The following is a 19,440-nucleotide window of genomic DNA, read 5'->3' on the forward strand; positions in this document are numbered from 1 at the left end:
TCTTAATTAGCCGGGCGGATGGAGAAAATCATTGGAAGAAACAGAAGAAGATGGTGGAATATGAATGGGGGGATGAGGAGAGGAGTAGGGAGAAAAGGAGAAGGGAGGGAGGAAGAAAGGAAGCATAGAAGGAAGGGGGGAGGGAGGAAGAGAGGGAGAAAGGGAAGAGAAGAAAGAAAGAAACTAAAGAATGAAGGGAAGGAAGGAAGGAAGGAAGGAAGGAAGGAAGGAAGGAAAGAAGGCACGGTGCGAGGAAGGGATGGACAGGCATGCAGGGAGGAAGGGAGAAAGGCAGAAAAAGAACGACAGCCTGACAGAAAAAAGAAAGAGCAACCATAAATGAAGATGTAATGAGCTACGTGAGGACACTGACGAGGCTAGCTAACAAGGTTAGGACTAGAGTCCCCAACTCACCTGGTTTTGCCCATACTGCCCCCGCCTTTATGCCCCTGAAAGCCCCACCTCCGGTGAAAGCATTCGACCCTAGGAAAATCAGAGGGGTCCTGTTCAACAAGGACGTATATTGACTGATGCCTGCTTAGTCCCAGAGTACTGCTGCTGCTTCTCCCCACCTGCTTTGCTTCTGCCTTGCCATGTGGCAGAGAAAGCCCCAGACATGGGCTACGCAAGGGTCTTTGATTGAACTGAGATACGCAGGTGGGGTTGGGTGCTACAGGAGACAGATACGCCTGTGGGAGTCTTGAATCCGGCTTCTGTGGGGAAACGGAACTGGGCTCAGGGATCTACCACATTTGTCCCAGCGAACATATCAGCATCATGCCCCTCACCTCAGAGATACTCGCAATCCACTTAAGGTCTAAGGGCAAAGACTGGGGAGGGAACACTGCTGTGAGCCTAGCCACCCCAGCAGAACGTGATCACACGATGGATGCCATGATCACTGAAACAAGAAGGATGCTGCTGATGTGCCCACCTTCCTCTCATTGGAAAAGGTTTCTGTGAGTTATTCTCAAATAGGAAACCATTAGACACTTATTCTGTAACGATTCCTAACATTTAGGAAACAGCTTCCTCGTTTATGATTCCCCCAGTGACTACGGAAAACGATGTAAACACCAACAAGGAAAGTCCTGCCCATTGGCCTAACCTTCGGGGGTCCAGCGCATAAAAGCCCCAGAACCGGAGGAGGCACCAGAATCTGACAACCTCGCCTCCGGACAGGACCTGCCCACCCTCCACGCCTGACACCATGACCCACTCGTGCTGCTCCTCTTGCTGCCAGCCTACGTGCTGCAGGACCACCTGCTGCCGGACCACCTGCTGCCAGCCCAGCGGCTGTGGGTCCAGCGGCTATGGGTCCAGCTGCTGCCAGCCTTGCTGCCGCCCAACCTGCTGTCACACCACCTGCTGCCGGACCACCTGCTGCCAGCCCAGCTGCTGTGGGTGTAGCGGCTGTGGACACAACTGCGGTGGGTCTAGCGGCTGTGGTTCCAGCTGCTGCCAGCCTTGCTGCTGCCCAGCTTGCTGTCACACCACCTGCTGCCGGACCACCTGCTGCCAGCCCAGCTGCTGTGGGTCCAGCGGCTGTGGACACAACTGCGGTGGGTCTAGCGGCTGTGGGTCGAGCTGCTGCCAGCCTTGCTGCTGCCCAACTTGCTGTCATACCACCTGCTGCCGGACCACCTGCTGCCAGCCCAGCTGTTGTGGGTCCAGCGGCTGTGGGTCCAGCGGCTGTGGACAAAACTGATGTGGGTCCCGCTGCTGCCAGCCAGGTTGCTGAAGCCCCGTGTACTGCACGAGAACCTGCTACCGCCCCACCTGCTGCTGCCTGCCTGGGTGCCTAGCCCAGGGCTCTGGATCCTGCTGCCAGCCTTCCTGCTGCTGATTGCCTCGCCAAGAACCGCCATCTGACTTGCCACTTGGGAATGGGTCACCGCCAAGCGTTGCGGAAAGCCAGCCCGCAATCCCCAACGTCTCGGTTATTCGCCTGCCTGTCTGCCATCTTGTGAATCAGCCTGATGAAGTTGTGGACCGCTTCTCCCTGATTCGCTTCTTCTTTCCTTCCTCTGGGTCATGTGCCAGCTTCTCCCATCCTGATACAGAGTCAGGATCTCTGTTTGGTCTCCATAGTCAAGAACTTTATCCTGTCCCTCTAAATACGTCAGCGAAACAACTCCTCAGCAATGACCTATAACTCGTGGAAACGGCCGAAAGCCCACACGGGTATGCTTCCTTTCTCGGTGTACTCATGAAGCTTGTACGCCTCTTGCTGCCTGTCACGTTCCCTTTCAATGTCTCCCTAGACGCGGGGAGTCTCACCTGTATCTCTTAATAAATCCTAATCAGTTGGAATCCCGTATCGTCTTTGTGTTTTTGTACCCTGTTTCCAGGGCGAGGTTTTGTACGTACATTTTACATCACATGCAGTGTCCGTGTGGAGCCATACACAGTCCTCCACAAGTCATTACGCGCATTTTCGGCTGAGGAGATTTCACGGTGGAATGTCCCACAGCTGACATGGACACACTCGGATCCAGGACTGTGGTTCGGGCGCTTGCTGAAGCGCACTTACGTTCAGATCTCCAGACGTGGTAGCAGACACCCTTAGTCTCAGCGCCAGCCAGGTGTCCATCCGAGGCCTTCTTTGACCGCAGAAGTGTTATTCTCCTGTACAGGCGGGCCATCACTGGCACTACGTTGTAGACATCAGTGTCCTACAACTCAGCCACAGCAGCCATATGGGAGGACAGCGGGACCTGCCCTTTAGAGCCCTGGGGAACACGGGATGCTCCTGTTGCCTTGGGTGGCATCCAGCCCCTCAGCACTCTTCTGCCTCACCTACAGGTGAGCCTGCGGTGTCCTCGTGAGCAACAGAGGCAGCTGAACACGCTTGTGTTTGGGTCGTGCGTATCACATTCTTGTTTGGCCTCCTCGTCCCCAGCACCTGATGGTATAGTGAAATGGCATCATGTGATTTTCTGCCAAACCTATGTATCTCCCCTCCCGTAAGGCAGTTTGTCATCGTGAGCAAAATGTTGCCCAGAGAGTTGATGAAGCGTGGTGTCAGGGCCAGAGAGATCGTGCAATGGGCATGTAGGACTTTGAGTCATCCATGAGCTCTGAACCATCTAAGGAAACAGAATAAGCTCTGCTATATTGTGGAGGAAGTGTGAGCAACCGAGGGGGGAAAAAACGATGCCTGCTCCGTGGGGGCGAGGAGAATGTGAGGAAGAAAAAAGAGACAACCACGTGTGCATTCCTAGGAGTCAAGGACGAAGGCTGGTGCTCCTGGTCCAGAGCCACTGGTGCCGCCTCAGCACTCAGGGCTGTGAGGCCGATTCAGGCTCTGAGAGGAATAGGAGACAGGGCCCCGGGTCACTTCCTGGGAGCAGTGGAGGGACCTCTGATGAGCTTCGAAGGCCCCTATCCAGGACACATGCCACCATTGGGGACTAGGTACCCAGGATGCTCTGGAGAGACTGCCAAGGCCAAACGTGCCTAGCGCTGCTGGTTCTCAAGAGCGCCATGTTGGCAAAATGAGATGAAAACCTGACACGACCCGTGTCTCCGAATATTGGCTGGATGTTGACTAAATCCTTCATGAGCATTCCCTTTAATTCTTGGAGGGATTTGCAAAGTAGGTATTAAGGTTCCCATTGTAGAGGTGAGGAAATTGAGACTGAGTGGGGTAAAGGAAGGTCAGAGTTTGGTTTTCCAGAAGCTCCTCTTAAGTAAAGAGTCCAGGAATGTGGATTCTTTGGGGAGGTCATATCACACTGGTCCGAGTGTGGGGAAGTGTCACAGGGAAGAAACACTTTGAGGCCAGCATCACAGTTTGCAACCAAAGCTTTAACCTGAAAGGTATCTCAGAAACGGTACAACTCCAAACACGCACATGCGTGCGCGCGCGCGAGCACACCCACCACACACACACACACACACACACCCACACACACACACACAGGTTGAGATTCTCTTATTTCAGCCATGAGGGAGCTGGAGTCTTTATAAACACACTCTCCAGAAGCAAGGGGTGAGTGTGTTTTCTCCGTGTGGCATGCTCAGGCAGCCTGACATTCTGCTGCGCGTGAAAAGGGCACTTAGGCATTGAGGTGCAGAGCTGGTAGGCAGAAGTTGTCCCAAACACACCAGTACCCAGGAGATAGGTTTGGTGGCTTCAGACGTCTTTGGCAGGCTATGGTTGTCACCATTCATTCCACTATGTTCTTAATTAGCCGGGCGGATGGAGAAAATCATTGGAAGAAACAGAAGAAGATGGTGGAATATGAATGGGGGGATGAGGAGAGGAGTAGGGAGAAAAGGAGAAGGGAGGGAGGAAGAAAGGAAGCATAGAAGGAAGGGGGGAGGGAGGAAGAGAGGGAGAAAGGGAAGAGAAGAAAGAAAGAAACTAAAGAATGAAGGGAAGGAAGGAAGGAAGGAAGGAAGGAAGGAAGGAAGGAAAGAAGGCACGGTGCGAGGAAGGGATGGACAGGCATGCAGGGAGGAAGGGAGAAAGGCAGAAAAAGAACGACAGCCTGACAGAAAAAAGAAAGAGCAACCATAAATGAAGATGTAATGAGCTACGTGAGGACACTGACGAGGCTAGCTAACAAGGTTAGGACTAGAGTCCCCAACTCACCTGGTTTTGCCCATACTGCCCCCGCCTTTATGCCCCTGAAAGCCCCACCTCCGGTGAAAGCATTCGACCCTAGGAAAATCAGAGGGGTCCTGTTCAACAAGGACGTATATTGACTGATGCCTGCTTAGTCCCAGAGTACTGCTGCTGCTTCTCCCCACCTGCTTTGCTTCTGCCTTGCCATGTGGCAGAGAAAGCCCCAGACATGGGCTACGCAAGGGTCTTTGATTGAACTGAGATACGCAGGTGGGGTTGGGTGCTACAGGAGACAGATACGCCTGTGGGAGTCTTGAATCCGGCTTCTGTGGGGAAACGGAACTGGGCTCAGGGATCTACCACATTTGTCCCAGCGAACATATCAGCATCATGCCCCTCACCTCAGAGATACTCGCAATCCACTTAAGGTCTAAGGGCAAAGACTGGGGAGGGAACACTGCTGTGAGCCTAGCCACCCCAGCAGAACGTGATCACACGATGGATGCCATGATCACTGAAACAAGAAGGATGCTGCTGATGTGCCCACCTTCCTCTCATTGGAAAAGGTTTCTGTGAGTTATTCTCAAATAGGAAACCATTAGACACTTATTCTGTAACGATTCCTAACATTTAGGAAACAGCTTCCTCGTTTATGATTCCCCCAGTGACTACGGAAAACGATGTAAACACCAACAAGGAAAGTCCTGCCCATTGGCCTAACCTTCGGGGGTCCAGCGCATAAAAGCCCCAGAACCGGAGGAGGCACCAGAATCTGACAACCTCGCCTCCGGACAGGACCTGCCCACCCTCCACGCCTGACACCATGACCCACTCGTGCTGCTCCTCTTGCTGCCAGCCTACGTGCTGCAGGACCACCTGCTGCCGGACCACCTGCTGCCAGCCCAGCGGCTGTGGGTCCAGCGGCTATGGGTCCAGCTGCTGCCAGCCTTGCTGCCGCCCAACCTGCTGTCACACCACCTGCTGCCGGACCACCTGCTGCCAGCCCAGCTGCTGTGGGTGTAGCGGCTGTGGACACAACTGCGGTGGGTCTAGCGGCTGTGGTTCCAGCTGCTGCCAGCCTTGCTGCTGCCCAGCTTGCTGTCACACCACCTGCTGCCGGACCACCTGCTGCCAGCCCAGCTGCTGTGGGTCCAGCGGCTGTGGACACAACTGCGGTGGGTCTAGCGGCTGTGGGTCGAGCTGCTGCCAGCCTTGCTGCTGCCCAACTTGCTGTCATACCACCTGCTGCCGGACCACCTGCTGCCAGCCCAGCTGTTGTGGGTCCAGCGGCTGTGGGTCCAGCGGCTGTGGACAAAACTGATGTGGGTCCCGCTGCTGCCAGCCAGGTTGCTGAAGCCCCGTGTACTGCACGAGAACCTGCTACCGCCCCACCTGCTGCTGCCTGCCTGGGTGCCTAGCCCAGGGCTCTGGATCCTGCTGCCAGCCTTCCTGCTGCTGATTGCCTCGCCAAGAACCGCCATCTGACTTGCCACTTGGGAATGGGTCACCGCCAAGCGTTGCGGAAAGCCAGCCCGCAATCCCCAACGTCTCGGTTATTCGCCTGCCTGTCTGCCATCTTGTGAATCAGCCTGATGAAGTTGTGGACCGCTTCTCCCTGATTCGCTTCTTCTTTCCTTCCTCTGGGTCATGTGCCAGCTTCTCCCATCCTGATACAGAGTCAGGATCTCTGTTTGGTCTCCATAGTCAAGAACTTTATCCTGTCCCTCTAAATACGTCAGCGAAACAACTCCTCAGCAATGACCTATAACTCGTGGAAACGGCCGAAAGCCCACACGGGTATGCTTCCTTTCTCGGTGTACTCATGAAGCTTGTACGCCTCTTGCTGCCTGTCACGTTCCCTTTCAATGTCTCCCTAGACGCGGGGAGTCTCACCTGTATCTCTTAATAAATCCTAATCAGTTGGAATCCCGTATCGTCTTTGTGTTTTTGTACCCTGTTTCCAGGGCGAGGTTTTGTACGTACATTTTACATCACATGCAGTGTCCGTGTGGAGCCATACACAGTCCTCCACAAGTCATTACGCGCATTTTCGGCTGAGGAGATTTCACGGTGGAATGTCCCACAGCTGACATGGACACACTCGGATCCAGGACTGTGGTTCGGGCGCTTGCTGAAGCGCACTTACGTTCAGATCTCCAGACGTGGTAGCAGACACCCTTAGTCTCAGCGCCAGCCAGGTGTCCATCCGAGGCCTTCTTTGACCGCAGAAGTGTTATTCTCCTGTACAGGCGGGCCATCACTGGCACTACGTTGTAGACATCAGTGTCCTACAACTCAGCCACAGCAGCCATATGGGAGGACAGCGGGACCTGCCCTTTAGAGCCCTGGGGAACACGGGATGCTCCTGTTGCCTTGGGTGGCATCCAGCCCCTCAGCACTCTTCTGCCTCACCTACAGGTGAGCCTGCGGTGTCCTCGTGAGCAACAGAGGCAGCTGAACACGCTTGTGTTTGGGTCGTGCGTATCACATTCTTGTTTGGCCTCCTCGTCCCCAGCACCTGATGGTATAGTGAAATGGCATCATGTGATTTTCTGCCAAACCTATGTATCTCCCCTCCCGTAAGGCAGTTTGTCATCGTGAGCAAAATGTTGCCCAGAGAGTTGATGAAGCGTGGTGTCAGGGCCAGAGAGATCGTGCAATGGGCATGTAGGACTTTGAGTCATCCATGAGCTCTGAACCATCTAAGGAAACAGAATAAGCTCTGCTATATTGTGGAGGAAGTGTGAGCAACCGAGGGGGGAAAAAACGATGCCTGCTCCGTGGGGGCGAGGAGAATGTGAGGAAGAAAAAAGAGACAACCACGTGTGCATTCCTAGGAGTCAAGGACGAAGGCTGGTGCTCCTGGTCCAGAGCCACTGGTGCCGCCTCAGCACTCAGGGCTGTGAGGCCGATTCAGGCTCTGAGAGGAATAGGAGACAGGGCCCCGGGTCACTTCCTGGGAGCAGTGGAGGGACCTCTGATGAGCTTCGAAGGCCCCTATCCAGGACACATGCCACCATTGGGGACTAGGTACCCAGGATGCTCTGGAGAGACTGCCAAGGCCAAACGTGCCTAGCGCTGCTGGTTCTCAAGAGCGCCATGTTGGCAAAATGAGATGAAAACCTGACACGACCCGTGTCTCCGAATATTGGCTGGATGTTGACTAAATCCTTCATGAGCATTCCCTTTAATTCTTGGAGGGATTTGCAAAGTAGGTATTAAGGTTCCCATTGTAGAGGTGAGGAAATTGAGACTGAGTGGGGTAAAGGAAGGTCAGAGTTTGGTTTTCCAGAAGCTCCTCTTAAGTAAAGAGTCCAGGAATGTGGATTCTTTGGGGAGGTCATATCACACTGGTCCGAGTGTGGGGAAGTGTCACAGGGAAGAAACACTTTGAGGCCAGCATCACAGTTTGCAACCAAAGCTTTAACCTGAAAGGTATCTCAGAAACGGTACAACTCCAAACACGCACATGCGTGCGCGCGCGCGAGCACACCCACCCACACACACACACACACACACACCCACACACACACACACAGGTTGAGATTCTCTTATTTCAGCCATGAGGGAGCTGGAGTCTTTATAAACACACTCTCCAGAAGCAAGGGGTGAGTGTGTTTTCTCCGTGTGGCATGCTCAGGCAGCCTGACATTCTGCTGCGCGTGAAAAGGGCACTTAGGCATTGAGGTGCAGAGCTGGTAGGCAGAAGTTGTCCCAAACACACCAGTACCCAGGAGATAGGTTTGGTGGCTTCAGACGTCTTTGGCAGGCTATGGTTGTCACCATTCATTCCACTATGTTCTTAATTAGCCGGGCGGATGGAGAAAATCATTGGAAGAAACAGAAGAAGATGGTGGAATATGAATGGGGGGATGAGGAGAGGAGTAGGGAGAAAAGGAGAAGGGAGGGAGGAAGAAAGGAAGCATAGAAGGAAGGGGGGAGGGAGGAAGAGAGGGAGAAAGGGAAGAGAAGAAAGAAAGAAACTAAAGAATGAAGGGAAGGAAGGAAGGAAGGAAGGAAGGAAGGAAGGAAGGAAAGAAGGCACGGTGCGAGGAAGGGATGGACAGGCATGCAGGGAGGAAGGGAGAAAGGCAGAAAAAGAACGACAGCCTGACAGAAAAAAGAAAGAGCAACCATAAATGAAGATGTAATGAGCTACGTGAGGACACTGACGAGGCTAGCTAACAAGGTTAGGACTAGAGTCCCCAACTCACCTGGTTTTGCCCATACTGCCCCCGCCTTTATGCCCCTGAAAGCCCCACCTCCGGTGAAAGCATTCGACCCTAGGAAAATCAGAGGGGTCCTGTTCAACAAGGACGTATATTGACTGATGCCTGCTTAGTCCCAGAGTACTGCTGCTGCTTCTCCCCACCTGCTTTGCTTCTGCCTTGCCATGTGGCAGAGAAAGCCCCAGACATGGGCTACGCAAGGGTCTTTGATTGAACTGAGATACGCAGGTGGGGTTGGGTGCTACAGGAGACAGATACGCCTGTGGGAGTCTTGAATCCGGCTTCTGTGGGGAAACGGAACTGGGCTCAGGGATCTACCACATTTGTCCCAGCGAACATATCAGCATCATGCCCCTCACCTCAGAGATACTCGCAATCCACTTAAGGTCTAAGGGCAAAGACTGGGGAGGGAACACTGCTGTGAGCCTAGCCACCCCAGCAGAACGTGATCACACGATGGATGCCATGATCACTGAAACAAGAAGGATGCTGCTGATGTGCCCACCTTCCTCTCATTGGAAAAGGTTTCTGTGAGTTATTCTCAAATAGGAAACCATTAGACACTTATTCTGTAACGATTCCTAACATTTAGGAAACAGCTTCCTCGTTTATGATTCCCCCAGTGACTACGGAAAACGATGTAAACACCAACAAGGAAAGTCCTGCCCATTGGCCTAACCTTCGGGGGTCCAGCGCATAAAAGCCCCAGAACCGGAGGAGGCACCAGAATCTGACAACCTCGCCTCCGGACAGGACCTGCCCACCCTCCACGCCTGACACCATGACCCACTCGTGCTGCTCCTCTTGCTGCCAGCCTACGTGCTGCAGGACCACCTGCTGCCGGACCACCTGCTGCCAGCCCAGCGGCTGTGGGTCCAGCGGCTATGGGTCCAGCTGCTGCCAGCCTTGCTGCCGCCCAACCTGCTGTCACACCACCTGCTGCCGGACCACCTGCTGCCAGCCCAGCTGCTGTGGGTGTAGCGGCTGTGGACACAACTGCGGTGGGTCTAGCGGCTGTGGTTCCAGCTGCTGCCAGCCTTGCTGCTGCCCAGCTTGCTGTCACACCACCTGCTGCCGGACCACCTGCTGCCAGCCCAGCTGCTGTGGGTCCAGCGGCTGTGGACACAACTGCGGTGGGTCTAGCGGCTGTGGGTCGAGCTGCTGCCAGCCTTGCTGCTGCCCAACTTGCTGTCATACCACCTGCTGCCGGACCACCTGCTGCCAGCCCAGCTGTTGTGGGTCCAGCGGCTGTGGGTCCAGCGGCTGTGGACAAAACTGATGTGGGTCCCGCTGCTGCCAGCCAGGTTGCTGAAGCCCCGTGTACTGCACGAGAACCTGCTACCGCCCCACCTGCTGCTGCCTGCCTGGGTGCCTAGCCCAGGGCTCTGGATCCTGCTGCCAGCCTTCCTGCTGCTGATTGCCTCGCCAAGAACCGCCATCTGACTTGCCACTTGGGAATGGGTCACCGCCAAGCGTTGCGGAAAGCCAGCCCGCAATCCCCAACGTCTCGGTTATTCGCCTGCCTGTCTGCCATCTTGTGAATCAGCCTGATGAAGTTGTGGACCGCTTCTCCCTGATTCGCTTCTTCTTTCCTTCCTCTGGGTCATGTGCCAGCTTCTCCCATCCTGATACAGAGTCAGGATCTCTGTTTGGTCTCCATAGTCAAGAACTTTATCCTGTCCCTCTAAATACGTCAGCGAAACAACTCCTCAGCAATGACCTATAACTCGTGGAAACGGCCGAAAGCCCACACGGGTATGCTTCCTTTCTCGGTGTACTCATGAAGCTTGTACGCCTCTTGCTGCCTGTCACGTTCCCTTTCAATGTCTCCCTAGACGCGGGGAGTCTCACCTGTATCTCTTAATAAATCCTAATCAGTTGGAATCCCGTATCGTCTTTGTGTTTTTGTACCCTGTTTCCAGGGCGAGGTTTTGTACGTACATTTTACATCACATGCAGTGTCCGTGTGGAGCCATACACAGTCCTCCACAAGTCATTACGCGCATTTTCGGCTGAGGAGATTTCACGGTGGAATGTCCCACAGCTGACATGGACACACTCGGATCCAGGACTGTGGTTCGGGCGCTTGCTGAAGCGCACTTACGTTCAGATCTCCAGACGTGGTAGCAGACACCCTTAGTCTCAGCGCCAGCCAGGTGTCCATCCGAGGCCTTCTTTGACCGCAGAAGTGTTATTCTCCTGTACAGGCGGGCCATCACTGGCACTACGTTGTAGACATCAGTGTCCTACAACTCAGCCACAGCAGCCATATGGGAGGACAGCGGGACCTGCCCTTTAGAGCCCTGGGGAACACGGGATGCTCCTGTTGCCTTGGGTGGCATCCAGCCCCTCAGCACTCTTCTGCCTCACCTACAGGTGAGCCTGCGGTGTCCTCGTGAGCAACAGAGGCAGCTGAACACGCTTGTGTTTGGGTCGTGCGTATCACATTCTTGTTTGGCCTCCTCGTCCCCAGCACCTGATGGTATAGTGAAATGGCATCATGTGATTTTCTGCCAAACCTATGTATCTCCCCTCCCGTAAGGCAGTTTGTCATCGTGAGCAAAATGTTGCCCAGAGAGTTGATGAAGCGTGGTGTCAGGGCCAGAGAGATCGTGCAATGGGCATGTAGGACTTTGAGTCATCCATGAGCTCTGAACCATCTAAGGAAACAGAATAAGCTCTGCTATATTGTGGAGGAAGTGTGAGCAACCGAGGGGGGAAAAAACGATGCCTGCTCCGTGGGGGCGAGGAGAATGTGAGGAAGAAAAAAGAGACAACCACGTGTGCATTCCTAGGAGTCAAGGACGAAGGCTGGTGCTCCTGGTCCAGAGCCACTGGTGCCGCCTCAGCACTCAGGGCTGTGAGGCCGATTCAGGCTCTGAGAGGAATAGGAGACAGGGCCCCGGGTCACTTCCTGGGAGCAGTGGAGGGACCTCTGATGAGCTTCGAAGGCCCCTATCCAGGACACATGCCACCATTGGGGACTAGGTACCCAGGATGCTCTGGAGAGACTGCCAAGGCCAAACGTGCCTAGCGCTGCTGGTTCTCAAGAGCGCCATGTTGGCAAAATGAGATGAAAACCTGACACGACCCGTGTCTCCGAATATTGGCTGGATGTTGACTAAATCCTTCATGAGCATTCCCTTTAATTCTTGGAGGGATTTGCAAAGTAGGTATTAAGGTTCCCATTGTAGAGGTGAGGAAATTGAGACTGAGTGGGGTAAAGGAAGGTCAGAGTTTGGTTTTCCAGAAGCTCCTCTTAAGTAAAGAGTCCAGGAATGTGGATTCTTTGGGGAGGTCATATCACACTGGTCCGAGTGTGGGGAAGTGTCACAGGGAAGAAACACTTTGAGGCCAGCATCACAGTTTGCAACCAAAGCTTTAACCTGAAAGGTATCTCAGAAACGGTACAACTCCAAACACGCACATGCGTGCGCGCGCGCGAGCACACCCACCACACACACACACACACACACACCCACACACACACACACAGGTTGAGATTCTCTTATTTCAGCCATGAGGGAGCTGGAGTCTTTATAAACACACTCTCCAGAAGCAAGGGGTGAGTGTGTTTTCTCCGTGTGGCATGCTCAGGCAGCCTGACATTCTGCTGCGCGTGAAAAGGGCACTTAGGCATTGAGGTGCAGAGCTGGTAGGCAGAAGTTGTCCCAAACACACCAGTACCCAGGAGATAGGTTTGGTGGCTTCAGACGTCTTTGGCAGGCTATGGTTGTCACCATTCATTCCACTATGTTCTTAATTAGCCGGGCGGATGGAGAAAATCATTGGAAGAAACAGAAGAAGATGGTGGAATATGAATGGGGGGATGAGGAGAGGAGTAGGGAGAAAAGGAGAAGGGAGGGAGGAAGAAAGGAAGCATAGAAGGAAGGGGGGAGGGAGGAAGAGAGGGAGAAAGGGAAGAGAAGAAAGAAAGAAACTAAAGAATGAAGGGAAGGAAGGAAGGAAGGAAGGAAGGAAGGAAGGAAGGAAAGAAGGCACGGTGCGAGGAAGGGATGGACAGGCATGCAGGGAGGAAGGGAGAAAGGCAGAAAAAGAACGACAGCCTGACAGAAAAAAGAAAGAGCAACCATAAATGAAGATGTAATGAGCTACGTGAGGACACTGACGAGGCTAGCTAACAAGGTTAGGACTAGAGTCCCCAACTCACCTGGTTTTGCCCATACTGCCCCCGCCTTTATGCCCCTGAAAGCCCCACCTCCGGTGAAAGCATTCGACCCTAGGAAAATCAGAGGGGTCCTGTTCAACAAGGACGTATATTGACTGATGCCTGCTTAGTCCCAGAGTACTGCTGCTGCTTCTCCCCACCTGCTTTGCTTCTGCCTTGCCATGTGGCAGAGAAAGCCCCAGACATGGGCTACGCAAGGGTCTTTGATTGAACTGAGATACGCAGGTGGGGTTGGGTGCTACAGGAGACAGATACGCCTGTGGGAGTCTTGAATCCGGCTTCTGTGGGGAAACGGAACTGGGCTCAGGGATCTACCACATTTGTCCCAGCGAACATATCAGCATCATGCCCCTCACCTCAGAGATACTCGCAATCCACTTAAGGTCTAAGGGCAAAGACTGGGGAGGGAACACTGCTGTGAGCCTAGCCACCCCAGCAGAACGTGATCACACGATGGATGCCATGATCACTGAAACAAGAAGGATGCTGCTGATGTGCCCACCTTCCTCTCATTGGAAAAGGTTTCTGTGAGTTATTCTCAAATAGGAAACCATTAGACACTTATTCTGTAACGATTCCTAACATTTAGGAAACAGCTTCCTCGTTTATGATTCCCCCAGTGACTACGGAAAACGATGTAAACACCAACAAGGAAAGTCCTGCCCATTGGCCTAACCTTCGGGGGTCCAGCGCATAAAAGCCCCAGAACCGGAGGAGGCACCAGAATCTGACAACCTCGCCTCCGGACAGGACCTGCCCACCCTCCACGCCTGACACCATGACCCACTCGTGCTGCTCCTCTTGCTGCCAGCCTACGTGCTGCAGGACCACCTGCTGCCGGACCACCTGCTGCCAGCCCAGCGGCTGTGGGTCCAGCGGCTATGGGTCCAGCTGCTGCCAGCCTTGCTGCCGCCCAACCTGCTGTCACACCACCTGCTGCCGGACCACCTGCTGCCAGCCCAGCTGCTGTGGGTGTAGCGGCTGTGGACACAACTGCGGTGGGTCTAGCGGCTGTGGTTCCAGCTGCTGCCAGCCTTGCTGCTGCCCAGCTTGCTGTCACACCACCTGCTGCCGGACCACCTGCTGCCAGCCCAGCTGCTGTGGGTCCAGCGGCTGTGGACACAACTGCGGTGGGTCTAGCGGCTGTGGGTCGAGCTGCTGCCAGCCTTGCTGCTGCCCAACTTGCTGTCATACCACCTGCTGCCGGACCACCTGCTGCCAGCCCAGCTGTTGTGGGTCCAGCGGCTGTGGGTCCAGCGGCTGTGGACAAAACTGATGTGGGTCCCGCTGCTGCCAGCCAGGTTGCTGAAGCCCCGTGTACTGCACGAGAACCTGCTACCGCCCCACCTGCTGCTGCCTGCCTGGGTGCCTAGCCCAGGGCTCTGGATCCTGCTGCCAGCCTTCCTGCTGCTGATTGCCTCGCCAAGAACCGCCATCTGACTTGCCACTTGGGAATGGGTCACCGCCAAGCGTTGCGGAAAGCCAGCCCGCAATCCCCAACGTCTCGGTTATTCGCCTGCCTGTCTGCCATCTTGTGAATCAGCCTGATGAAGTTGTGGACCGCTTCTCCCTGATTCGCTTCTTCTTTCCTTCCTCTGGGTCATGTGCCAGCTTCTCCCATCCTGATACAGAGTCAGGATCTCTGTTTGGTCTCCATAGTCAAGAACTTTATCCTGTCCCTCTAAATACGTCAGCGAAACAACTCCTCAGCAATGACCTATAACTCGTGGAAACGGCCGAAAGCCCACACGGGTATGCTTCCTTTCTCGGTGTACTCATGAAGCTTGTACGCCTCTTGCTGCCTGTCACGTTCCCTTTCAATGTCTCCCTAGACGCGGGGAGTCTCACCTGTATCTCTTAATAAATCCTAATCAGTTGGAATCCCGTATCGTCTTTGTGTTTTTGTACCCTGTTTCCAGGGCGAGGTTTTGTACGTACATTTTACATCACATGCAGTGTCCGTGTGGAGCCATACACAGTCCTCCACAAGTCATTACGCGCATTTTCGGCTGAGGAGATTTCACGGTGGAATGTCCCACAGCTGACATGGACACACTCGGATCCAGGACTGTGGTTCGGGCGCTTGCTGAAGCGCACTTACGTTCAGATCTCCAGACGTGGTAGCAGACACCCTTAGTCTCAGCGCCAGCCAGGTGTCCATCCGAGGCCTTCTTTGACCGCAGAAGTGTTATTCTCCTGTACAGGCGGGCCATCACTGGCACTACGTTGTAGACATCAGTGTCCTACAACTCAGCCACAGCAGCCATATGGGAGGACAGCGGGACCTGCCCTTTAGAGCCCTGGGGAACACGGGATGCTCCTGTTGCCTTGGGTGGCATCCAGCCCCTCAGCACTCTTCTGCCTCACCTACAGGTGAGCCTGCGGTGTCCTCGTGAGCAACAGAGGCAGCTGAACACGCTTGTGTTTGGGTCGTGCGTATCACATTCTTGTTTGGCCTCCTCGTCCCCAGCACCTGATGGTATAGTGAAATGGCATCATGTGATTTTCTGCCAAACCTATGTATCTCCCCTCCCGTAAGGCAGTTTGTCATCGTGAGCAAAATGTTGCCCAGAGAGTTGATGAAGCGTGGTGTCAGGGCCAGAGAGATCGTGCAATGGGCATGTAGGACTTTGAGTCATCCATGAGCTCTGAACCATCTAAGGAAACAGAATAAGCTCTGCTATATTGTGGAGGAAGTGTGAGCAACCGAGGGGGGAAAAAACGATGCCTGCTCCGTGGGGGCGAGGAGAATGTGAGGAAGAAAAAAGAGACAACCACGTGTGCATTCCTAGGAGTCAAGGACGAAGGCTGGTGCTCCTGGTCCAGAGCCACTGGTGCCGCCTCAGCACTCAGGGCTGTGAGGCCGATTCAGGCTCTGAGAGGAATAGGAGACAGGGCCCCGGGTCACTTCCTGGGAGCAGTGGAGGGACCTCTGATGAGCTTCGAAGGCCCCTATCCAGGACACATGCCACCATTGGGGACTAGGTACCCAGGATGCTCTGGAGAGACTGCCAAGGCCAAACGTGCCTAGCGCTGCTGGTTCTCAAGAGCGCCATGTTGGCAAAATGAGATGAAAACCTGACACGACCCGTGTCTCCGAATATTGGCTGGATGTTGACTAAATCCTTCATGAGCATTCCCTTTAATTCTTGGAGGGATTTGCAAAGTAGGTATTAAGGTTCCCATTGTAGAGGTGAGGAAATTGAGACTGAGTGGGGTAAAGGAAGGTCAGAGTTTGGTTTTCCAGAAGCTCCTCTTAAGTAAAGAGTCCAGGAATGTGGATTCTTTGGGGAGGTCATATCACACTGGTCCGAGTGTGGGGAAGTGTCACAGGGAAGAAACACTTTGAGGCCAGCATCACAGTTTGCAACCAAAGCTTTAACCTGAAAGGTATCTCAGAAACGGTACAACTCCAAACACGCACATGCGTGCGCGCGCGCGAGCACACCCACCCACACACACACACACACACACACCCACACACACACACACAGGTTGAGATTCTCTTATTTCAGCCATGAGGGAGCTGGAGTCTTTATAAACACACTCTCCAGAAGCAAGGGGTGAGTGTGTTTTCTCCGTGTGGCATGCTCAGGCAGCCTGACATTCTGCTGCGCGTGAAAAGGGCACTTAGGCATTGAGGTGCAGAGCTGGTAGGCAGAAGTTGTCCCAAACACACCAGTACCCAGGAGATAGGTTTGGTGGCTTCAGACGTCTTTGGCAGGCTATGGTTGTCACCATTCATTCCACTATGTTCTTAATTAGCCGGGCGGATGGAGAAAATCATTGGAAGAAACAGAAGAAGATGGTGGAATATGAATGGGGGGATGAGGAGAGGAGTAGGGAGAAAAGGAGAAGGGAGGGAGGAAGAAAGGAAGCATAGAAGGAAGGGGGGAGGGAGGAAGAGAGGGAGAAAGGGAAGAGAAGAAAGAAAGAAACTAAAGAATGAAGGGAAGGAAGGAAGGAAGGAAGGAAGGAAGGAAGGAAGGAAAGAAGGCACGGTGCGAGGAAGGGATGGACAGGCATGCAGGGAGGAAGGGAGAAAGGCAGAAAAAGAACGACAGCCTGACAGAAAAAAGAAAGAGCAACCATAAATGAAGATGTAATGAGCTACGTGAGGACACTGACGAGGCTAGCTAACAAGGTTAGGACTAGAGTCCCCAACTCACCTGGTTTTGCCCATACTGCCCCCGCCTTTATGCCCCTGAAAGCCCCACCTCCGGTGAAAGCATTCGACCCTAGGAAAATCAGAGGGGTCCTGTTCAACAAGGACGTATATTGACTGATGCCTGCTTAGTCCCAGAGTACTGCTGCTGCTTCTCCCCACCTGCTTTGCTTCTGCCTTGCCATGTGGCAGAGAAAGCCCCAGACATGGGCTACGCAAGGGTCTTTGATTGAACTGAGATACGCAGGTGGGGTTGGGTGCTACAGGAGACAGATACGCCTGTGGGAGTCTTGAATCCGGCTTCTGTGGGGAAACGGAACTGGGCTCAGGGATCTACCACATTTGTCCCAGCGAACATATCAGCATCATGCCCCTCACCTCAGAGATACTCGCAATCCACTTAAGGTCTAAGGGCAAAGACTGGGGAGGGAACACTGCTGTGAGCCTAGCCACCCCAGCAGAACGTGATCACACGATGGATGCCATGATCACTGAAACAAGAAGGATGCTGCTGATGTGCCCACCTTCCTCTCATTGGAAAAGGTTTCTGTGAGTTATTCTCAAATAGGAAACCATTAGACACTTATTCTGTAACGATTCCTAACATTTAGGAAACAGCTTCCTCGTTTATGATTCCCCCAGTGACTACGGAAAACGATGTAAACACCAACAAGGAAAGTCCTGCCCATTGGCCTAACCTTCGGGGGTCCAGCGCATAAAAGCCCCAGAACCGGAGGAGGCACCAGAATCTGACAACCTCGCCTCCGGACAGGACCTGCCCACCCTCCACGCCTGACACCATGACCCACTCGTGCTGCTCCTCTTGCTGCCAGCCTACGTGCTGCAGGACCACCTGCTGCCGGACCACCTGCTGCCAGCCCAGCGGCTGTGGGTCCAGCGGCTATGGGTCCAGCTGCTGCCAGCCTTGCTGCCGCCCAACCTGCTGTCACACCACCTGCTGCCGGACCACCTGCTGCCAGCCCAGCTGCTGTGGGTGTAGCGGCTGTGGACACAACTGCGGTGGGTCTAGCGGCTGTGGTTCCAGCTGCTGCCAGCCTTGCTGCTGCCCAGCTTGCTGTCACACCACCTGCTGCCGGACCACCTGCTGCCAGCCCAGCTGCTGTGGGTCCAGCGGCTGTGGACACAACTGCGGTGGGTCTAGCGGCTGTGGGTCGAGCTGCTGCCAGCCTTGCTGCTGCCCAACTTGCTGTCATACCACCTGCTGCCGGACCACCTGCTGCCAGCCCAGCTGTTGTGGGTCCAGCGGCTGTGGGTCCAGCGGCTGTGGACAAAACTGATGTGGGTCCCGCTGCTGCCAGCCAGGTTGCTGAAGCCCCGTGTACTGCACGAGAACCTGCTACCGCCCCACCTGCTGCTGCCTGCCTGGGTGCCTAGCCCAGGGCTCTGGATCCTGCTGCCAGCCTTCCTGCTGCTGATTGCCTCGCCAAGAACCGCCATCTGACTTGCCACTTGGGAATGGGTCACCGCCAAGCGTTGCGGAAAGCCAGCCCGCAATCCCCAACGTCTCGGTTATTCGCCTGCCTGTCTGCCATCTTGTGAATCAGCCTGATGAAGTTGTGGACCGCTTCTCCCTGATTCGCTTCTTCTTTCCTTCCTCTGGGTCATGTGCCAGCTTCTCCCATCCTGATACAGAGTCAGGATCTCTGTTTGGTCTCCATAGTCAAGAACTTTATCCTGTCCCTCTAAATACGTCAGCGAAACAACTCCTCAGCAATGACCTATAACTCGTGGAAACGGCCGAAAGCCCACACGGGTATGCTTCCTTTCTCGGTGTACTCATGAAGCTTGTACGCCTCTTGCTGCCTGTCACGTTCCCTTTCAATGTCTCCCTAGACGCGGGGAGTCTCACCTGTATCTCTTAATAAATCCTAATCAGTTGGAATCCCGTATCGTCTTTGTGTTTTTGTACCCTGTTTCCAGGGCGAGGTTTTGTACGTACATTTTACATCACATGCAGTGTCCGTGTGGAGCCATACACAGTCCTCCACAAGTCATTACGCGCATTTTCGGCTGAGGAGATTTCACGGTGGAATGTCCCACAGCTGACATGGACACACTCGGATCCAGGACTGTGGTTCGGGCGCTTGCTGAAGCGCACTTACGTTCAGATCTCCAGACGTGGTAGCAGACACCCTTAGTCTCAGCGCCAGCCAGGTGTCCATCCGAGGCCTTCTTTGACCGCAGAAGTGTTATTCTCCTGTACAGGCGGGCCATCACTGGCACTACGTTGTAGACATCAGTGTCCTACAACTCAGCCACAGCA

The 19,440-nt window shown here is 54.2% G+C and overlaps 5 protein-coding genes across 5 annotated transcripts; all 5 read left to right on the plus strand.

Moving 5' to 3' along the window:
* Positions 1-226: 226 nt before the first annotated feature.
* Positions 227-2,313, plus strand: LOC123603674 (keratin-associated protein 9-1-like). The gene has a single exon (XM_045488821.1). The coding sequence runs from the start codon at positions 1,211-1,213 to the stop codon at positions 1,706-1,708; it is 498 nt and encodes a 165-aa protein (XP_045344777.1). The 5' UTR covers positions 227-1,210; the 3' UTR covers positions 1,709-2,313.
* Positions 2,314-4,412: 2,099 nt separating this feature from the next.
* On the plus strand, positions 4,413-6,499 carry LOC123603676 (keratin-associated protein 9-1-like). The gene has a single exon (XM_045488823.1). The coding sequence runs from the start codon at positions 5,397-5,399 to the stop codon at positions 5,892-5,894; it is 498 nt and encodes a 165-aa protein (XP_045344779.1). The 5' UTR covers positions 4,413-5,396; the 3' UTR covers positions 5,895-6,499.
* Positions 6,500-8,599: 2,100 nt separating this feature from the next.
* On the plus strand, positions 8,600-10,686 carry LOC123603675 (keratin-associated protein 9-1-like). Its single transcript, XM_045488822.1, has one exon. The coding sequence runs from the start codon at positions 9,584-9,586 to the stop codon at positions 10,079-10,081; it is 498 nt and encodes a 165-aa protein (XP_045344778.1). The 5' UTR covers positions 8,600-9,583; the 3' UTR covers positions 10,082-10,686.
* Positions 10,687-12,785: 2,099 nt separating this feature from the next.
* Positions 12,786-14,872, plus strand: LOC123603677 (keratin-associated protein 9-1-like). The gene has a single exon (XM_045488824.1). The coding sequence runs from the start codon at positions 13,770-13,772 to the stop codon at positions 14,265-14,267; it is 498 nt and encodes a 165-aa protein (XP_045344780.1). The 5' UTR covers positions 12,786-13,769; the 3' UTR covers positions 14,268-14,872.
* A 2,100-nt stretch (positions 14,873-16,972) lies between these two features.
* Positions 16,973-19,059, plus strand: LOC123603678 (keratin-associated protein 9-1-like). The gene has a single exon (XM_045488825.1). It carries the CDS (start codon positions 17,957-17,959, stop codon positions 18,452-18,454), a length of 498 nt encoding a protein of 165 aa, XP_045344781.1. The 5' UTR covers positions 16,973-17,956; the 3' UTR covers positions 18,455-19,059.
* Positions 19,060-19,440: the final 381 nt, after the last annotated feature.

Source organism: Leopardus geoffroyi, chromosome E1 (genome assembly GCF_018350155.1).
Source record: "Leopardus geoffroyi isolate Oge1 chromosome E1, O.geoffroyi_Oge1_pat1.0, whole genome shotgun sequence".
Taxonomy (NCBI): domain Eukaryota; kingdom Metazoa; phylum Chordata; class Mammalia; order Carnivora; family Felidae; genus Leopardus; species Leopardus geoffroyi.

Bases quoted from the DNA above. Each gene is read 5' to 3' on its own strand.
- LOC123603674 (XM_045488821.1), top strand. From the start codon at position 1,211: ATGACCCACTCGTGCTGCTCCTCTTGCTGCCAGCCTACGTGCTGCAGG.
- LOC123603676 (XM_045488823.1), top strand. From the start codon at position 5,397: ATGACCCACTCGTGCTGCTCCTCTTGCTGCCAGCCTACGTGCTGCAGG.
- LOC123603675 (XM_045488822.1), top strand. From the start codon at position 9,584: ATGACCCACTCGTGCTGCTCCTCTTGCTGCCAGCCTACGTGCTGCAGG.
- LOC123603678 (XM_045488825.1), top strand. From the start codon at position 17,957: ATGACCCACTCGTGCTGCTCCTCTTGCTGCCAGCCTACGTGCTGCAGG.
- LOC123603677 (XM_045488824.1), top strand. From the start codon at position 13,770: ATGACCCACTCGTGCTGCTCCTCTTGCTGCCAGCCTACGTGCTGCAGG.